The sequence below is a fragment of the Pongo pygmaeus genome, chromosome 10 (assembly GCF_028885625.2).
Source record: "Pongo pygmaeus isolate AG05252 chromosome 10, NHGRI_mPonPyg2-v2.0_pri, whole genome shotgun sequence".
NCBI lineage: Eukaryota > Metazoa > Chordata > Mammalia > Primates > Hominidae > Pongo > Pongo pygmaeus.
This window is the reverse complement of record NC_072383.2, coordinates 37,769,035-37,788,163: the sequence shown is the minus strand read 5'-3', so window position 1 is coordinate 37,788,163 and position 19,129 is coordinate 37,769,035. Positions and strand designations below refer to the sequence as shown.

Here is a 19,129-nt window from a genome sequence, read left to right as displayed (position 1 = left end):
GCTACAGAGATGGATTATTATAACTAATTAAACTCATTGGTAATGGATTATCATTTGGAGAAAAAATCATTTTCCATGTGAAATATAAGAAAAAAATAGCCATAACCAAGGCCATCCAAAGTTTTCAAAATCGTAAGCATTTAAAGCTAGATCACTTCACTTAAGTCAAAATTCCCCTCCATGTTATCTAGATAGAGGTTTCACAGGCTCAGCAACCTAATTTTCTTATATGTGTTTACCCCAAGGATTTCCGCAAAGCCTTCATTCAATTGACTAATTCAGTAACCAAACCAATGACATCATCAGGATCTAGTAAAGCAGCATGGGGCAGAGTGATACAAACATCTGTATGTGGCTTGAAAAGCAAGTCATGGAAGTGAAGTCAAGACATCTTTCCTTCTTCCATGAAGCTCTTCAAGTAGTCTTCTATGTGAAATGTTCTACCGTTTTCTAAATTCACAAAAGTTTCTGCCTTAACTAAACCCAAACTCTAAAATGCTCAATGCTCTGGGCGCCATCTGTTCTATGCTTTGACCATAACTCCCATGCCACAAAAATAAAAGACACCAACCTGTGCCATGATTTTACAAAGCCACTTGGGTTCCACAAAGTACAAGTCACTTAACTGCAGTGCTGGGTCTTGAAAATGAAGAAGGACTCCTGTAGTAAAAAGTCATCAAACAGTGAAACATGGAATCTAGAACAAATATCAAGGGGCTTTAGAAAAAATCTAGTCCAACTTCCTCATTTTACAGGTGAAGAAATTTCAGCATAGCTAGTGGCAGAGCTGGGACTAGAAGCTGTGCATCCTATGGTCTAAAGTTCCAATGTTATAATGGAGTATTTTTAAACTACATAAAATGATCATATTTAAGCATATTTGAGACACTGACATGCATTACAGAGCATATTTCACACATAAATAGAAATTCATAATTTTCTGTTTCGCTTGCTGAATACACACTACAAAGACATGTTTTATTTTCAAATACAGATAAGAAACACAGCATATCTCAGCATACCTTAAGAACGATAGGGAAAAGGAACAGGTCATAAACCACGGGAAGCTATTTTTTTTTATACAACAGAATCTAGGGATCAAAAGCAGCTTCCCAGTCACTTACTCTAGTACTATCAAACAACTCACACATTTCTAGCAAGGTAATATGATCAAGTACACAATTAGCACTGAAGATGGTTTGAGAATTTTCCTCTTTGAGATCAATATTTGATGCAAGAGAGCTAGATCTTCCACTCAGAAGCTGCATCATCTCAGGGAGCCATTGATTCTCCAAGCGTCCCAGTTAGACCATTCTAACAATAATTCCCCTTTGCAATATAAAAATAACTTTCACATGCACTAAACTCATTTGACATTATGAAAGGATATGGCTGTGCTCCGGGTTCCACAGCTCCTGAATAGTAAAGGCAAGTTGTAGAATCCAAATATTTTAACTCCCACTCAGGGACTCTTTCCACTACTTTACTCCTAGGTGATTTCTAAATTTGTTTTCTTATGACATGATACATGATTTGTCATGAACACACATGATGATCTTCCAAAAAGAAAAAAATCAGTGGCCTATTAAAGAACCATATGGATATTCTCTCAACTTTGAATGTAAATTCTATACAAGATTCAGAAACACTTTTGTAAGTTACTACAGCTGAGCTTTGAAAATAAGGAATGAAAAACACAAACCTGATTCATTTAGAAAGTGAACTGCGTGAGGAAGTTCATTTTCATCTAACTGCAGCTGATTTTCTCTCACTAGTTGTAATAATCGTTTCTGGTCAATTACAGGAAATTCAACTGGCACGTTTTTACGCTCCGATAAAATGATTTTCTCAAGTTCTACATAGCAGTCTGGAATCAGCTGTCCAACAACAAGCTGATCTCGGATCTATGAAATTACAAATGACAAGCCGTAAAAATCTATTTTATTTGTGAATCTGTCAAATGGTTGGCAAAGTCAGTGCTAACAGTTTTTACAGAAACAGATACATTATTCAGAAGTACATTTTTAAATAAAATCAAAATATAATAAAAAGCTATTTAGGTTGTAAGGAATAAGTACAATGAAATTAAAATAGGAAAATTGTTGATCCAGAGGCAAATTCGGAAATATCAAATAAAGTAGTATGGAAATATTTATCTCACTATCCAGAAATTCCATGGCAAAAAACGAGATAAATCAGTAACCATAAAAAAGATTTTTTATATCCTAAAACATTAAACTTAATGTGAAACAGACGACACACTAGCATAAGATATCAGTACAAATTACAAGAGCTTTTGGATATTATTATATTTTAAATATTCAAGGTAAAATATTAAATTTTGTGCCTGTTATTTGTAAAATGTTATATTGGGAGGACATATATATCAACAGTGAAACCCAGAGACATAAAATCCCACTCAAGCTATGTTTTTCATGGAACCTTGAACTTGGGAAAATGAGAAATCATCTAAACACCAGTGATTCTGATAGGAGAGGATGATCATTGTTCTGTTGCTCTTAGAATCTAATCACTGTCTACAAAATAAGAAATACATAAAATAAGATTTTTTAAAGAATGGCCCTAAGAGGATAGTTTCTACAATAAAAGTATCTTCCAAACGTTTTTTAAAATATAATTTTAAATAGAAATGCAACTCTTAATAATATCCAGAATGCCGTTAAGAACCACCAGATGGCAAACTCTCCCTATTTCTGGACCTATGGAAATCACATATTCTTTTTACCTGAAAATACGAATCAGAATTTCTGCTTAAATTCTTACACTTACTACAAATAGAAATTCAGCACACACAGAAAAAAATTAACTTGGTCTTTTGTGACTAAAAACTTAAGGAGACAACCATAACCATTACTTCCATATTTACCTGCAAATGGTTACTCAAGAGACTGTTTTCATGTATCTCTTAACCCAGAGAATTAGAGATAATTTCACTAACCTCCACTTTTCATGTTCCCTCTCTTAGTCGTTCATAAATTAAGATAAAATGGAACTTCAGATTGAGGTTTATGTTTTAATCCAAGGAGGGAAACCTCCATATAAAAGTAAACAAGAGTTCTCAAAGAAAGCAAATCAAGTAGAAACGGGATGAGTTTTACGGGACTACGTCTCAAGGCCTACAGAGATGCCTGCTCTGCTAATGGGCTGGACAAGATTAAAAGGAGTATTGTCAGCATTGAACTCTGTTTTGTCCTGCTTCTCCTTTCAGCATGATTATCAGTTCGCTGACAGGCTGAGCCAAAAAATAAAACTTAAAGCGTCTGCACAGACACATGTTAATAAGGTTGAGACAGAAAAAGATTAGAGAAGAGCTAAGATCAAAGGAAAATATGAAAAATAAATGAGAGGACAAAAAATGATCTCTAATAGATTAAAAGCTGCTCTTTGAATTCAGGTTGAAGCACCTCAGGGAAAAAAGAATTTTCAAGTTCTGGCAGGCTCACAGGCCCTGGGTCATCTGAAAGAGTCACTCTTCTACAAAGCAATCAAATGAGTTTTCAAACCATTATGCCAGAATGCTGCATCCATTAGCAATATATACTTTTCTTTCAATAATACTGGTATTTCTCAAAGCATTTGTTTTACTTCCTTGTAAAAAGTTGTCTTCAAAGGTGATTTATAAGTGCCAAAAGAAAGACTAGTCTGACTTATTGGTAATGATATCTATTAGACAAAAGCAGTATTAATACAGCTTAATGAATCATCTTATCTGTGACTTTGCGTCAACTAAATTCAGGCCTTTTCAAAACAAACTCATCCTCCAACAAGTCTTTTTAAAGATATGATACATTTTCTGACAACAATGACAAAAAGGGAAACTCAAAATACTCTCAGTAACAACAAAGTTATTGAAGTATGGGTATAGTCTCAGAAAAAAAAAACACCTGGATTAAGAGATTAATTGGATGAATAAATTTTGTGTATTTGTTTTTCTTTAAGTCATGTTACTTTCTAATTACATGTCAAACAAGAGAATAGGAAAGTCTACAAATAATATGTCATTTTTACATGACATTACCATCTATCATCAATAAAACCTTTTAATAACTGTAATAAATGTGTGTTGAAGGATACAAACATACAAATTCTCTCCCTGGGCACCACAAAAGCCATCACTTTTACAAATGGCTCATTAGGTTTGGGAGTGAAGCACACATAATCTATATAAATGGAACAGAACTAAGCTAACTGGCCAGCGTGGAGTTATAACCAAGGTGACCATATAATTTATCATCCAAATTGGAATGCTTTTGAGAATATAGTGGGACACTATTAATAATTATGCTGGGACTGCCCAGGCCAAATAGGACTCTATTTATCAGCCAGTATCTTGATCATTAGTGCTAATGAGCTAAGCCAGGACGGACACATGTTTGTCATATGGAACTATCAAGGGTATTTTTCAGTACAGTTTACACCACACTCCCTGTAGTACCCAGTGAAGATTTCTTTTTTCTGCAAGTATTTAAAAAGAAGTGTTCTCTCTGATAACTGATTTATTTACGTTTTATAAAGACTTGGCTTATGAGAAGATAACTTTAAACATTTAAAACATAATTCCTAAAATAAAAAGCCCATTTTGTATGAACTAAGTAATTAGTGAGACACTGCTGAAAACCAAGTTAGTGGTCTTCATGACTAAATAAAACAGCTGCCTCACAATACGGAGGGAAAAAAAATTGGAATGGGAATCACAGTGACAAAATTCATGAAGGAGTGGCACAAAAGATCAAGATGTCCATAAAACAGGAATTCCAAAAGAAAGGAGGAAATGGAAAAATAACAGTTAAAGAATAATAGAAGAAAGATGATCCCAAGACCTCAGTATTCACCTTTACCCTTGTGATTGAATCACCACTATAAGAAGTTGAATGAGAAAAGGCATCAAAAACATTTTCTCAGATTCTCTCTCAGAAACATTTTCTCAGTATCCCAGAAACGGTCTCTTAGTTTCTCTCAGGGTCCTCTAATTATTTTTTATTCCAATTTCTATGAATTAGAAATGAAGTCTGGTATAAATAATTTTAAAATGGAAAGGACTTTAATAATGCTAACAGCAACGGGGAAAGAAAACCCACAATTTTAAGTGAGTTGCTCACTTCTCAAAATTTCTGACATTTCTAGGCAGTTGCATAACATGAGAATTAATAAATTACATTTCTCTACCAGCCTACCATGTTACCTTGAAATTAAGGCTCTCGTTTATGATGGTTTTCCGAAGTTTTGCCAAAGCATCAGATTCCTCGGTGGCGTTCACAAAGTGGTAATCTCGTATGGCAGGGAACCCTCGCTTATTCAGGAGTTCCTTGGTGATTTTACTTATGCAGGCTTTGCGTTGCTTCTCATCAGAAACATCCAAATGTGTGCCAACAAGAATCACAGGGGAAGAAGAAGCGCGAGCCTGGAGGGAAAGACACAAAACCCTCTTGTGTTTGCTTTCAAATTGGGCCTGCTCACATTCCTGTTGATATTTGCTTTCCGTGACATTCACCTGAATGGAAAAGAGAAACTAGCAGACTTCAGAAGAAGAAAAAGAACAACTGTCCTTTTTTCCTTAAACCTAAGAAAAAAATGTAACCTTACGACATTTTAAAAAGTCTTTTTTGGCCTTTCTTAATCCAATTCTTCACCCTTTTAGGTGGCCTATATAACGGTAGTGGTATAGTTTTCCTTTTTCATCTTCATGCCTTAAGATGAGTTATTCACTCCTAAATAAAATAAGCACTTCATAAACCCACAAATTATATCAAATTAACATTATATAGTTTATATTTTCTCTTCCTTATCTGTGAATTTAATCTTCTAAATTCGTTTTAAAGTCAATCAATTTGGAGTCTACAATGAAAGAATAAAAGCCACTCAAGCAAATATGACTGCCACTGTACTATTTGCTCACGTTGGCTAGCTGTAAAAGAAACATTAAAAAATACCCAAATTACAAAACAAGCATGTATGCAGCCAAATTACATTGTTAAATGTCCTGACACAAGCCTTTTTAAGGACTTTATGCACAGAAGAGCTCATTGCAGCATCATGCAAGCAGCATTTTAGTCTCCATTCTAAAAAGCCATAGTGTTTGAAGGAATAGCTGACAACAAGACAACAAAGGAAAAGATAGAAAAGCAACAAAAGGGAGATTCCAGATGTAACAGCATAATAATCTGGGACAACTTAAAGGATACAATCTGAAGAATTTCACACTAAATGGCCCCTGAGTACAAAGTTGATGAGATATATAGAGAGAGCTATATAAAGAAGCTATATAAAGAAAAGCTTCTTTAATATAGCTTATTTTAAATTAGAAAAAATCAGATTTCATTTAAGAAATAATATGATTAAAAAACAGTTGAACATATATATTTTCAAGTTTTACAGCATAAAAGAGTTTCGGGTTACCAATAACATTCACCAACATGGAACATACCATTTTCATGTTATGACTTCATTACTCTGAAAGTTTCCCAACTCAAAATTTTAGTGCTTCTTTTAAGAAAGTATTTAAAGAGACTGAAGCAATTGTTTGCCAAAAATAAATTAACTCACACACACACACACACACACATGCGCACACACACACGAATTATTTTCTATTTTCAAATGATCAGAACAAATCACCTTTATATTGAAGAGCCAAGGCTTCATGGCATCAACCTCAGCCTGTCCCTTGCTGAGGTCATAGACAGCAAGGTACAATGCTCGCTGCGTCATAAAATGGGGATGAGTACTGTAGAATTCCTCACGACCTAAATAAACATTAGAGACAAATTTTTTTAATCTTTCAAACAACAGGCAAGAATCCTTTTTAAAAAAAAAACTGGGAGAATAATACTATTTATTATTTAGCATACTAATAAGAGAAAAATAACAGACCATGTTTAGAGAACTATTCTGGGTTTTTACTAGGATTGACCACTTTTAGCATATTTGTCAGCAACCGATCAAAGTACCTAGCGCCAAATTGTTCCTAACATATCCCTCCATGTTCTTCTCCATTCGGGAGGCAAGGGTAAAATTAGGAGAAATGAAGGGCTTTGGAATAATTCCATACAGTCTACCAGGTTTCTGGATATTAGAACAGAAAGCTCAGTTTTTGAATCCCTGTTCCAAACAAATGGTAAAAGTGAATTTTAAAATTCTATAGAAAGAAATACCTGCAAAATCCCACACATTTAGGACGAGATCTCTCTTTCTTTTGCCTCTTATTTGGATAGGCCAGTCTTTCACATCTATGCCAACTGTGGCACCTTGCATTCCAAGATCTGATTTCTTGGTTTTCATTAATTGCTGCAATAAGGTGGTTTTACCACTCCCAGTATTTCCCACAATCATAAGTTTCATTCGGTTATAAGGCACAGCCTTTTTTAACCGCTGTTGAAGAAACCTAGTATTTGAAAGATAAAAATAAAATAATAAACTGCTTAAAAGTATACTTGAGATTTAGGTGAGTTCTTTTACATGTCACACTATTCGAAAATATAGTATCCAAAAGAGTGCATATCTCTTATAACTAATAATGTACATGTCTTTCAGAGTACTGTTAATGCATATATTTTGCTAGAGATTTTAGAGTAGTTGATAATGTTTGGTAAAATCATCAAAGAAAACATGTTACACTATCCCCAGAAATAATCAAAAGGCCAAAATATGTTTGCAATACTAATTAGAATATGATATTCTATATATATACCTCTGTATATACACACATATACATACATGTACACATATTCTAATGTCTTTAAATAGTATGAAAAACCCTATAAATTATACACCAGGTGCGGTGGCTCACGCCTGTAATCCCTGCATTTTGGGAGGCTGAGGTGGGCGGATCATGAGGTCAGGAGTTTGAGACCAGCCTGGCCAACATACTGAAACCCCGTCTCTATTAAAAATACAAAAAATTAGCCAGGAACGGTGGCAGGCGCCTGTAATTCTGGCTACTTGGGAGGTTGAGGCAGGAGAATCGCTTGAAGCCAAGAGGCAGAGGTTGCAGTGAGCCGAGATCAGGCCACTGCACTCTAGCCTGGGCGACAAGAGTGAAACTCGGTCTCAAAAAAAAAAGAAAGAAAAAAAAGAAAAGAAAAACCCTATAAATTATAAAGTTCAAAATGTGACAAAGTCCATATGACATAGAAACAAGGTAAAGATATATGTATACTGTTATAATAAAGCTTGATAATAGGGTCATATTAGTTACATTATATATGTGTGTGTATATATTCATATATGGTATATATGATGTATAGCTATATATTCATGTATATCACATATGCATATAATAGTATATATGGATAGTGAGATCACATAACATCATAAATAAATATAAACTATTATACTATCAGCAGATGTTAACATGCTTTCATGCTTTCATTCCTAATGATCTTAATGTAAAAACTGAACTAAACAGAAGTGTTTAGGTAGCTAAAAAACCACCTTTAAACTAATAGTAGAGTCAAAGTGTTATCAAAAATATAATGGATAGAGAAAGATATATTTTGAAATATGTTAAAATGTTGCCACAGTTTCAAATTAGAGAAAAAGACTAAATCATAAGTGAATTTTACATCAGAGTAGTGACCAATTCATTCCTGTAACTAATAAAAATCTGACCAACATTCCTGATGATATGACCAAAAAGCAACATTACTTTTCTTGATTTATTTCTTAAGAATTCACCACTATTTGAAAAAATGTCTTTCTTCAAAAAGCAAATGATGCCTACAATTTCTAATCTGCTCTAGGTCTTTCTGTCTTTTCTGAAAATGTTTAACATGTTTAAAAATATTTAGTTTTATATTACATTAAATATTAAATATTAAATATTAAAAATATTTAGTTAGATAATACTGTATAATACACTGAAAGTTAGTTCTACTAACTGTTTAGTAAGAATTGAACCAATTTTTATATGACCATCTTTTCCAGTTTCAAGAGAGAAAAATAATTGGGTAGGATGAAGGGTAGCCACAATTAGCATAAAAGTTAACAAACTCTTTCCTTTAAAATGAAATCAAGCTCAGGAGTTCAGAAAACAAAATCCTTCCTCATAAAAACAGATGAAGTTAAATATAAATTTAAGACATTTTAGGCAGAAGAGAATGAGTAAGTATAAATCACTGGTAATTAAACAACTATTAGTTGTATGCCAGGCACTGTGTTGGGTGCCAAGATTTGAATAGTGAGTGAACACAGCCATGGTCTCTGCCTTGGTGGACATTACAGTCAAGTTGAGAGGTGATGACAGAGCTGAGGTCTGCAACGTTAATACAGTAACTGTGGAAAAGGGAGCAAAGGATTTTATGAGAAAGTAATAAGACCGATGTGCTGAAAGGGAACAAAAAGGAGGATAAAATCCATTACCAAAGATATTTAAAGTGCTTAAAGTGTAAAGACCAGAAACAGTGATACTTGAGAAGTTTTGGTGCTTTCAAAACTGATCAAGGTGAGTAGATTACTCATCCTAATGGGCAAAATAGAAGTTAGTAATTTCACATGTCAGTAGCTATAATGCTTTAAGATGTAAGAGGCTATGTTAACTAGTTGCTATATAAAATACAGTGTGAGAAGTTATTATACTGTGCTGTATTTCCTTAGATTGTGTAATTGGTAACAAGAGACCAAATAGCAATACTTATTTTCTTTTAGAGTCTACTCCACTGAAAAGAAACAGAAGGAGGAGAAGCTGCTCTCAACATTAGCCTGGCTAAGAAGAATGAAAAATCTCTACAGCGGCAGCACAGAAACACATTCATTAAATGAAAGGCAAATGACACACAGCATATTAATGCCAAATATTACTATTCATTTTTCCCTAAATCGTAACAATATATGTTCATCAAAGTCACAGAAAGTAGAAAATCTGAAATAAATTTAGTAAAACCAAATAGAAAAAAATTATCTAACCTTATGATGTCTTTGGCTTTACATCCTATATGTTTAAAATCAAAGTTAAGACGCAGTTCATCCAAAGGAAGATCCCATATTTTGCTTAATTTCCCCATTTCACTGGGAAAGGATCTTAGTTCCAAGTTGTAACTGACATCCAGAGATGTCAGATTTTCAAGACAGCCAATCTCAGGAGGAATCTTAATGGAAAAAAAAGGGCAAAACCTGTTGGTGGGAAGGAAGAAATGTGCTCTGCCAAAAAACGTGATAAGAAATAAGAAAGGCTCACAGATTCCATCAGCAGCTTGCACAACCTTTCAACAGAGTTTTAAAACTTTCCAAAGGTTTGTCATAAGTTGTCAGTATGTGTTTAAAAACATAAAAACTTACATATAAAAACTTACTCCCAAACAATCTATGTCACTCATCTGTAATATTAAAAAACCCAATCTCCTTTGGTAACACACTTCATCTCTTCAAGACATTGAAAGTAAGGAAGTTCTTACTACAAAATGGATTTGGTTATCCATTATCTGTGACTTCATTCTGCTCCTTCAGTAAAGGCAAGAAGACCTAGTCACTACGAACCTGCATGCAATTTAGTGTTCTCAAAGTACATCTACATGCTTATACTTTAGGTGGCATCCTAATTGGGGTAATTTCTTTTCTGTTCCAAATTTTTAAGCAATATATACTATACTTATAACAGAAAACACTCATTTGCTGGCAAAAAATCAGGTAGCAAAATATATGCACAGTTTTGCTGAACCTCACAGTGTCAGACACTTAATTCTTTTGGTTTTTGTAGGCAATACACTAGAACTTGAAAAATAATATTTTCTGAGACAAACAAATTATCAATTTCAGATTTATAACAGAGAGAATGGAGAAAAACAAAAAAGGTTGATCCATTAGGGTGATAGCATGGTGGCGGAATGCAGAAATTTAAGAATGTACCAAAGAAAGCTGAAAAACAAGTAATACAGTATACAGGCCAGCAACAACTTGAGAAAAATGGAGTATCTAAGAGTCTGTTAACAGATTGCACAGAGATTTGGTGATACAATGACACACAGCATCACATTCATCTATAATTATGTATATATTCATATAATCCTTTAAAAATATAGCACAAAAGTAATTTTTTGAGGAAATTATGCTGTGTTACCATATCCATTTACCATAGGGTAGGCTTACAACTTGTTTAAAAAACAAAAAAAAATTGAATAGTATTGATATTTACAATGCTTATTTTGAATTTATAGTTATTAAATGACATCCACTACTATTCCATAGAACACTCTTTATGAGCTAGTATGATAAAGAATTTTTATCCTTATACTATCTTGTGTATTAGTAAAGCGTTCTAAGTTGTTTTGTCATAGTTAAGTAACAGTTAAGAGTAATTTGAGTTAATCTATAATATGTTATATGATAACATGACACATAATTTGAAATGAATATTCTAATAATTTTTAGTTTGTACAAATGTTGGGTAGACAAATTTATATCTAGCTGTTTAGCTTTCAGATTAAAAGGTTCTGATAAGTATAGCATATTGTTTTATTGTTTAGTGGAAGTATTAAGGCTACTACCTTATTTTTAAAAGTAGATTTTTCAAAATTGTCAGTGTGAGAATGGAAATTAAATTAAGTGACACACCATTAGTAGCTGTTCTTATTTTTGAATTTAATGGAAATCTGGATTTATAGTTGACAGGAATTTATAGTTAACAGGAAGCTTCTAGTTTCATGAAATTGGTATTTAGAAGCTAAATATCACTTAAAATGATAATTTGTGATGATGCAAATCATAAAGTATATTTTTTAAGTGGCAATAATCATCTTACCTCTTTCAGTTTATTGTGAGAAAGATGCAGTTTCTCTACTCTAGACCATAAATATGCTTTTTCACTCAAGTCCAAGATGCTGATCTGATTATGGTTAAATAAGAGTTCCCTTAAGTTCAAAGATTTCCAGTGTGCAGGACCTGGTAGATACTGAATATCATTGCTGCTCATATCTAAAGACCGCAAGCTTAAACAATACAGTGGAAAGACATAAACCAAATGAGTATTTCCAAAATACATAAAATAACATCACAAATAATTTTCCCCAGGGTGAGAATAAGGTGTAATGTCAAAACTAGCATTATTGACATATGAGTATGCATGTGATTTGAGAGCCTGAAGTTGAACCACCAGCGTTTAAGAATCATGATTCTGGGCAAGTTACTTCATCTCTTATGAAGTGGAGATAATAACAGTGGCTATCGTAGGGGATTATTAGGAAGATTAAAGAGATGAACCACTGTAGAGTAGTTAGAACAGTTCGACGCATTCTAAAACTAGATGTAAGTTAGCTATTATAGGTTTGTGTAACACTCTCTATGGCTAAATTCTAATTATTATTTGCCTAAATATAAGCTCACAGAAGAGCTCATTGCAGCATCATGCAAGCAGCATTTTAGCCTCAATTCTAAAAAGCTATAGTGTTTGAAGGAATAGCTGACAGCAAGAAAACAAAGGAAAAGATAAATTTACACATATATTTTTATGAATTTGGTTTATCATGTATGATATAATTAGAATAGAATTTAAGATTACAACACACTCAAGATCGAATTAATGCCTGAATTAAAAGTTAACAGGAAGCTTCTGGTTTCATGAAATTAACCAAAATATCTCAAAAACCTGGAACTACATAAACTTGCCTAATCTTCACCCAAAATTTCACTCAAACATAACTTAAGCACAATGTCAAAGTTAAGGGTATTTTGGCAACATATCAAGTTCCACAAACAATTAAAATTTTAAAAGTTCAAGTGATAGCCAGTATAATCTCATTTCATTATACTAATACAGCAATTAATTAAACAATCCTAAGTTGTTTTTACACAATGATCCACTAAATAAATATAAAAGTTTCCATTTTAAGTAACGAGTTGGATCTTTTATCTTGTGAAAATCATTCATACATAAAAACATTAAGCTGAGTAGGTTTAGAAATCAATTACCTCTATATGACTAAATCGAAATCATGTTTCTAAAGGTTCTGTTCCAGCTGATGTGCTTTTAAAATTAAAATAACAATAAACTTACTGTGGAAGATTTAAAATTGCTTCTGGAATACATGAAAATTTGTTCTGAGATAATTTTAGGATTGTCATGGAAGGAGGCAAGAAAGGCATAGCAGCTAAAAGAAAAAAATGCGATAAACATTTTAATCATTTTAACCAGATTTCCATTAAATTCAAAAATAATAACAGCTACCAATGGTGTGTCACTTAATTTGATTTCCATTCTCACACTGACAATTTTTAAAAATCCCCTTTAAAAAATAAGGTAATAGCCTTAATACTTCCACTAAACGATAAAACAATATGCTATACTTACCAGAACCTTTTAACCTGGAAGCTAAACAGCTATTTAAATATAAATTTGTCTACCCAAGTTTGTACAAAGTAAAAATTCTTAGAATATTCATTTCAAATTATGTGTGATGTTATAATATACAATATAGATTAACTCGAATTACTCTTAAATAACTATAGCAAAACAACTATGAACACTTTACTAAAATACAGTATATTATAAGGACAAAAATTCTTTATGGTACTAGCTCATAAAGAGTGTCCTATGGAATAATAATGGGTGTTATTTAATAAAAGTATTCTTTGATCATATAATCTTAAGAGATTGGGAAACATTCGGTAAAATAAAGTAAAATATCTGAGTTCTCAATACTCTGGTATATTTTATGATTTTTTATTTTTTATTATTTTATTATTATTATTGTTATTTGAGACAGAGTCTCGCTCTGTTGCCCAGGCTGGAGTGCAGTAGTGTGATCTCAGCTCAATGCAATCTCCACCTCCCAGGTTCAAGAGATTCTCCTGCCCCAGCCTCCTGAATAGCGGGGATTACAGGCACGTGCCATCATGTCCAGCTAATTTTCTGTATTTTTAGTAGAGATGGGGTTTCACCATGTTAGCCAGGATGGTCTCGATCTCCTGACCTGATCTGCCCGCCTCAGCCTCCCAAAGTGCTGGGATTACAGGCGTGAGCCACCGCGCCTGGCCTACTTTATGAATTTTTAAGAAGGAAATGCAGTATGAGGTACCTCCAAGAAATAAAATTCTGTGAAACACAATTTGGGAAATAGAAAATCACACAGCCTCTTTTCTTATCTGTAAAAGAGTGCAGCTAGATCAGATGAACGCTAAGACACTTGAGAGATCTATAAATCTACAGTTTCTATGAAAACAGCTTGAGGAATTAGCTATTAGCATTTTCAAGGTTAAAAATATGGGTTATGCTTTAACTAGACAATCTTCAAGGGTCAAAATGTTCCAGGACACTCCTAGAAGCTGTCTTCCTGAGAAGCAGAAAGATACATATTATACCTCACCTATTCGCAAAATAAATGAGTAGAAATGATTCTCCACTTAAGACTTCAGAGTCTTGAATTTCATATGCTGTATGGAAAACATTCATAAGGCCACAGAACTAAAACTTTATTTTGGATGGGATTTATTTATTTATTTATTTATTTATTCATTTATTTATTTATTGACGGAGTCTTGCTCTGTCGCCAGGCTGGAGTGCAGTGGCGTGATCTCCACTCACTGCAACCTCTGACTCCCTGGTTCAAGTGATTCTCCTGCCTCAGCCTCCCGAGTAGCTGGGATTACAGTCACACGCCACCACACCCAGCTAATTTTTGTATTTTTAGTAGAGACAGGGTTTTACCATTTACATGGGATTATTTTTTAATGGTTAGTGGTCCTGCTCAGATGTCACCTCCATGGGGCATCTTCTCAAATGTAAGACCACTTCTCAAACTATTAAGGTTGTGTAGTGCAAAGCAAACAGATTTTGAACTGGGGTCCATTCAAACTTTCACAACAAGATAATTAATTGTATGCACCTGTAAACATCACACAAAAAATCTCACTGCTTCAATTTCCTCAACTGGGCAGAGGTCATACCTGTCCTAGGTATGACCATTAGGATCATTGTGAGATTCAGCTGGGATGACACACTGACCATACACAAGCTTCAAGGTCCTTTTGGATGCTCCTCTTTCCAGACCCAACTTAAATGTCACAGGCATAGAAATGCTTTCCTGACTCCACAGTCTGAATTAGATTCCCCTGAGGTACCACAGAGCATCCTGAAACTTTTCCACAGAAGGCACCACAATATAAAATTACGTTTATTTGTGCCATCATTACTTAACGTTTGTCTGTGCTCTGAACTTAATCACAAGTTCCTTAAGGACAGAGACCGAGTTTGCTTTGCTTACTAGTGAGTGAGTCAATAACTCTATCCCCAGTTTCAGGATCATGGTTGGAAAGTGGCCAATATTCAGGAGGGTAGGAGGAAGAGAGGGAGCGGAAAAGGAGGAAAATACTATCCAAATTAAGATGACTTTGATCATTATTAGTTTCTGAAAGCTCTGACAAATTAAAATACTATTAATAAGTAGTTAAGCCATATTCTGCTATTAGATAGAATTAAAAATTATTTTACTGAGTCAGGTATAGAATAATCACATGGGTGGCAAGATGTGAGTATTCTCTATGAAGGAAGATAAAATATGGGGAATTCCTGTTTCTTGTCATAAAAGTATTTTGTTCTCAAAATTAAAATGTTCATTTAGGATACAAATGAACATAATTTCTTCTATTATTTCATATGTTAAGAGAAGGCAGGGGATTCTACAACTTTTAATAAAAGTGATGATAATAATTTGCATTATTATAATGTCTTGCAAAGCACAAGAGCTGAATGAATATACATTAACTTCACTAATTTGAAAACCATTAACTAATTTTATTTCTAACAACAGCAATAAGAGTAATCATATTTATCATACAAAAAGTTGCTGAAGAAACTTCAGTATGAAAAACTATATTTCAGTATCAGGATGCCTTACCCAGCTCAGGCTGCCATGTGCATGCTTAGTTTAAGACTAAAAGGAACCACAGTGTACTACACAGTAGGCCAAGTAACTATCATTTTAACCTCTGACAATAAAAATGTGATAATTTTTTTAAATTATAGACTATTTTTAGGGCAGCTTTAGACACACAGAAAAATTGAGCACACAGTCCAGAGATTTTCAATATATCCCTTCTCCCCTCACCACCACCACCACCCGACGCACATTTTCCCCTATTATTAACAATTTGCATTAGTTTGGCACAGTTGTTCCAATCAATGAGCCAATATTTGACACACCATTATCACTCAAAGTCCATAGTTTACATCAGGGTTCATTCTTTATACTGTACATTCTATGGGTTTTGACAAGTGTACCATGGCACATATCCCGCTCTGTAGTATACAAAACAGTTTCACTGCCCTAAAAATCCTCTGTCCTTTACCTATTCATCTCTCCCTCCCCTAACCCCTGACAACCATTGATCTTTTTAATGTCCTCATAATTTTGTCTCTTCCAGAATGTCTTATAGTTGGGAATGAATAGTATGTAGCCTTTTCAGATTGGCTTCTTTCACTTACCAATATGCATTTATGTTTCTTTCATGTCTTTTCACAGTTTGATAGCATTTTGTTTTATTGCCAACCTGCTAACTTTATTTTTTAAATCCAGCATAATATTTAAACTGAAATGCCACCTTTAAATCCCCAACTAAAGGGTCCATATATGACTCACCTTGTACAACTTAGAGGGCCTGGTAAGGAGGAGACCCACAAAGAACACTTACCAAGAAAATTCATTCTGGCACTGAAACTCTCCACTTTAGGACAAGCCTCAAGAAAGTTCTCTGATAGGGATGAAATGTGGTTCTTACTAAGGTTTAAAATCTTCAGTTCCTTCAGTCTCAAGGGGGAGCATATCCCTGATATTTTATTTCTAGTCACAAGAGACAAGATAATGATTAAATTGCATAAACTCATATGCTTTAAAGAAAAAATATCAAAAACAATTTGCTTTCAAAGAATAGTATCAAAGAAGATTCATTAATTTAAAAATTAGTTGTAAAAATGTAAGTCAGTTGATAAAAGTTGTAATATTCATTGCCTCAGTCTTTTATTATATATATATAACAAGTATTATATATAGTATATATATAATATATAGGTATTATATATATTATAATAAATATATATATATTATTATATATATATATATTTCTTTGAGACAGAGTCTCGCCTCTGTCACCCAGGCTGGAGTGCAATGGCACGATCTCGGCTCACTGCGACCTCCGCCTTCTGGGTTCGAGCGATTTTCATGCCTCAGCCTCTGAGTAGCTGGGATTATAAGGTGCGCACCACCATGCTGGGCTAATTTTTGTATTTTTAGTAGAGATGGAGTTTCACCATGTTGTTAAAATTCATTGCTATAAAAATGTCAGCATATTTTGTTAACATCAGCATATTTAGGCAACCCTTTTATTTTTAATGAGCTCTTTCTTACCCTTCTAAAATGAGCTGCTCCAGTTTCTCTACCACATCAGTGAGGTTCTCAGGTACAAAAGACAGCTGGTTATATGACAGGTTAAACTGTTTCAGAGTTGGACATTTCACTGTAGGATCTAAAACCACTGAGGGTCCAATGTCATTTCGAGAGACATCAAGGTTAGCAATACAATTCATTTTCAACAAGTAAGAAGGAAATGATGTAAATTTATTACTGTGCAAGTCCAAATGTGTCAAGCTCTTCAGAGTCTGAAAAGACAATAGTTTAAAATTCTAAAGTGAACCATCTGAGGAACTTAAGTCTAGCTAATATTTCTGCCTTACACACCTCTGGTAACTAGAACCATCAAGAATTTTCAAAAACTTGAAAACACAATCCACAACAGAATTTCAGTGTACTGATTGGCCCAATCGTCTCTGCTTATAGCATGGGTAAAACCAGGAAAATTACAACAGGTAGATTGTAAAAAGCAGGTTCACAAAAATAGAGTTAAAAGCTTCCTTCAGCTTTTTTGTAAATTATTTCCAGAAAGAGCAAAATGGAAGCAAAATAGGCCTCAACAAATATTTGAATTAATGATTTAACAAAAAGTACAACATAATCCTGGGAATATGTTTTAAATGCTGTCAGAAATTGTTACATATTTTGATATGTTTAAGATTTAACCATAAAAATAGTTACTTACGATGTGTTTCATTTTAGAATCTCCTCTTTTTTATGAAATTTTTTGTTTCGAATTTCTACTTTCTATTTTTAAGCAATTTCTAATTTTACAATGATAATAGCAAACCCCTACTTACACATTATATCAATTTTTTAGAACTTTGGTACGTAATACTCTCAGAGCTAAAATGCCAAAATCAATCACTTCTCTATGCTCTTCTTTATTTATCAATATATTTATCCACACAAGAAATTCTAGAGTTTGATATGATTATAGAGGCTTATTAATGACTCTTAGCCCCAGAAGTTGTTTCAAAATTCCTGCCTTTGTTTCAGACCCTCATTAACTTATTCTGAAGTAAAGATTTGAAAATTATTCTCAAGGTTTAATCAGGAAATGTTCCTATAAAAGGAACATAGATGAGACCCTTTGACAATAACAAACAAACAAACAAACAAAGTGCCATCTAATGGTGTCATTTTGAAATTTCCCTAAGAGAAGGTTCTGAGCTTGTCCAGTCATTGAATGCCGGCATGTCTCACCTTGTCACAGTCTCTTCCAATTCTCTTTGTTTTAACTAGACTAAATCCCAGAGTTATTTTGCTTGCTCATTTAACAAATATTAATTGAAGGATTACCAAGTTTCAGACATTTATTCCTCCACAGATCAATTCAGTAAGTATCTACTAAACTTCTATCATATGTCAAATCTCACTAGGCACTGGGAATAGACAGGAATAAGCCTGAAACAAGTCCTGTCCTCAAAGAGTTCACAGTCTAGTGGGGGCAAAGGTATTTTAAATCAAATTGGATGACTGAATGAGAATTAGGTGGAAAGCATCAGGTGTTATGGACATGGAGGTTAGGTGGGTAGGTTGGCTGGAGGGTAGAAGGAAAAAGGAAGAGAAGCAGAGAGTGATGAAGTGACATTTAAATTGAGCCCTGGGTGGCTTGAAGTATTTAGCAAGGCAAAGAAGTGGAGAAGAGAGAAAGACACATTTTAAACATTAGGGCATGGCTGGAGGAGTGGGTCACCTTTCTTTCTTCTCTCTGTCTCCAGATATAAAACTTTAGAGAAAAAACATCCCTTAAATATGCTTAAAATTTATGTAAT

At 33.8% G+C, this 19,129-nt stretch overlaps 1 protein-coding gene across 3 annotated transcripts in view; it reads right to left on the bottom strand.

The window, feature by feature from the left end:
* The window catches only part of LRRK2 (leucine rich repeat kinase 2), a 146,075-nt gene that overhangs the window by 51,986 nt on the left and 74,960 nt on the right, over positions 1-19,129 (bottom strand). For all 3 annotated transcript variants that reach the window (XM_054443751.2, XM_063672628.1, XM_063672629.1), the window contains exons 24-33: positions 17,349-17,599; positions 16,636-16,784; positions 13,004-13,097; positions 11,753-11,939; positions 9,922-10,103; positions 7,173-7,402; positions 6,637-6,764; positions 5,204-5,422; positions 1,703-1,904; positions 572-660 (exon numbers count right to left, since the gene is read on the bottom strand). In XM_054443751.2, coding sequence (XP_054299726.1) covers positions 572-660; positions 1,703-1,904; positions 5,204-5,422; positions 6,637-6,764; positions 7,173-7,402; positions 9,922-10,103; positions 11,753-11,939; positions 13,004-13,097; positions 16,636-16,784; positions 17,349-17,599 — 1,731 coding nt within the window. The remainder of the gene's footprint in view (positions 1-571; positions 661-1,702; positions 1,905-5,203; positions 5,423-6,636; positions 6,765-7,172; positions 7,403-9,921; positions 10,104-11,752; positions 11,940-13,003; positions 13,098-16,635; positions 16,785-17,348; positions 17,600-19,129) is intronic.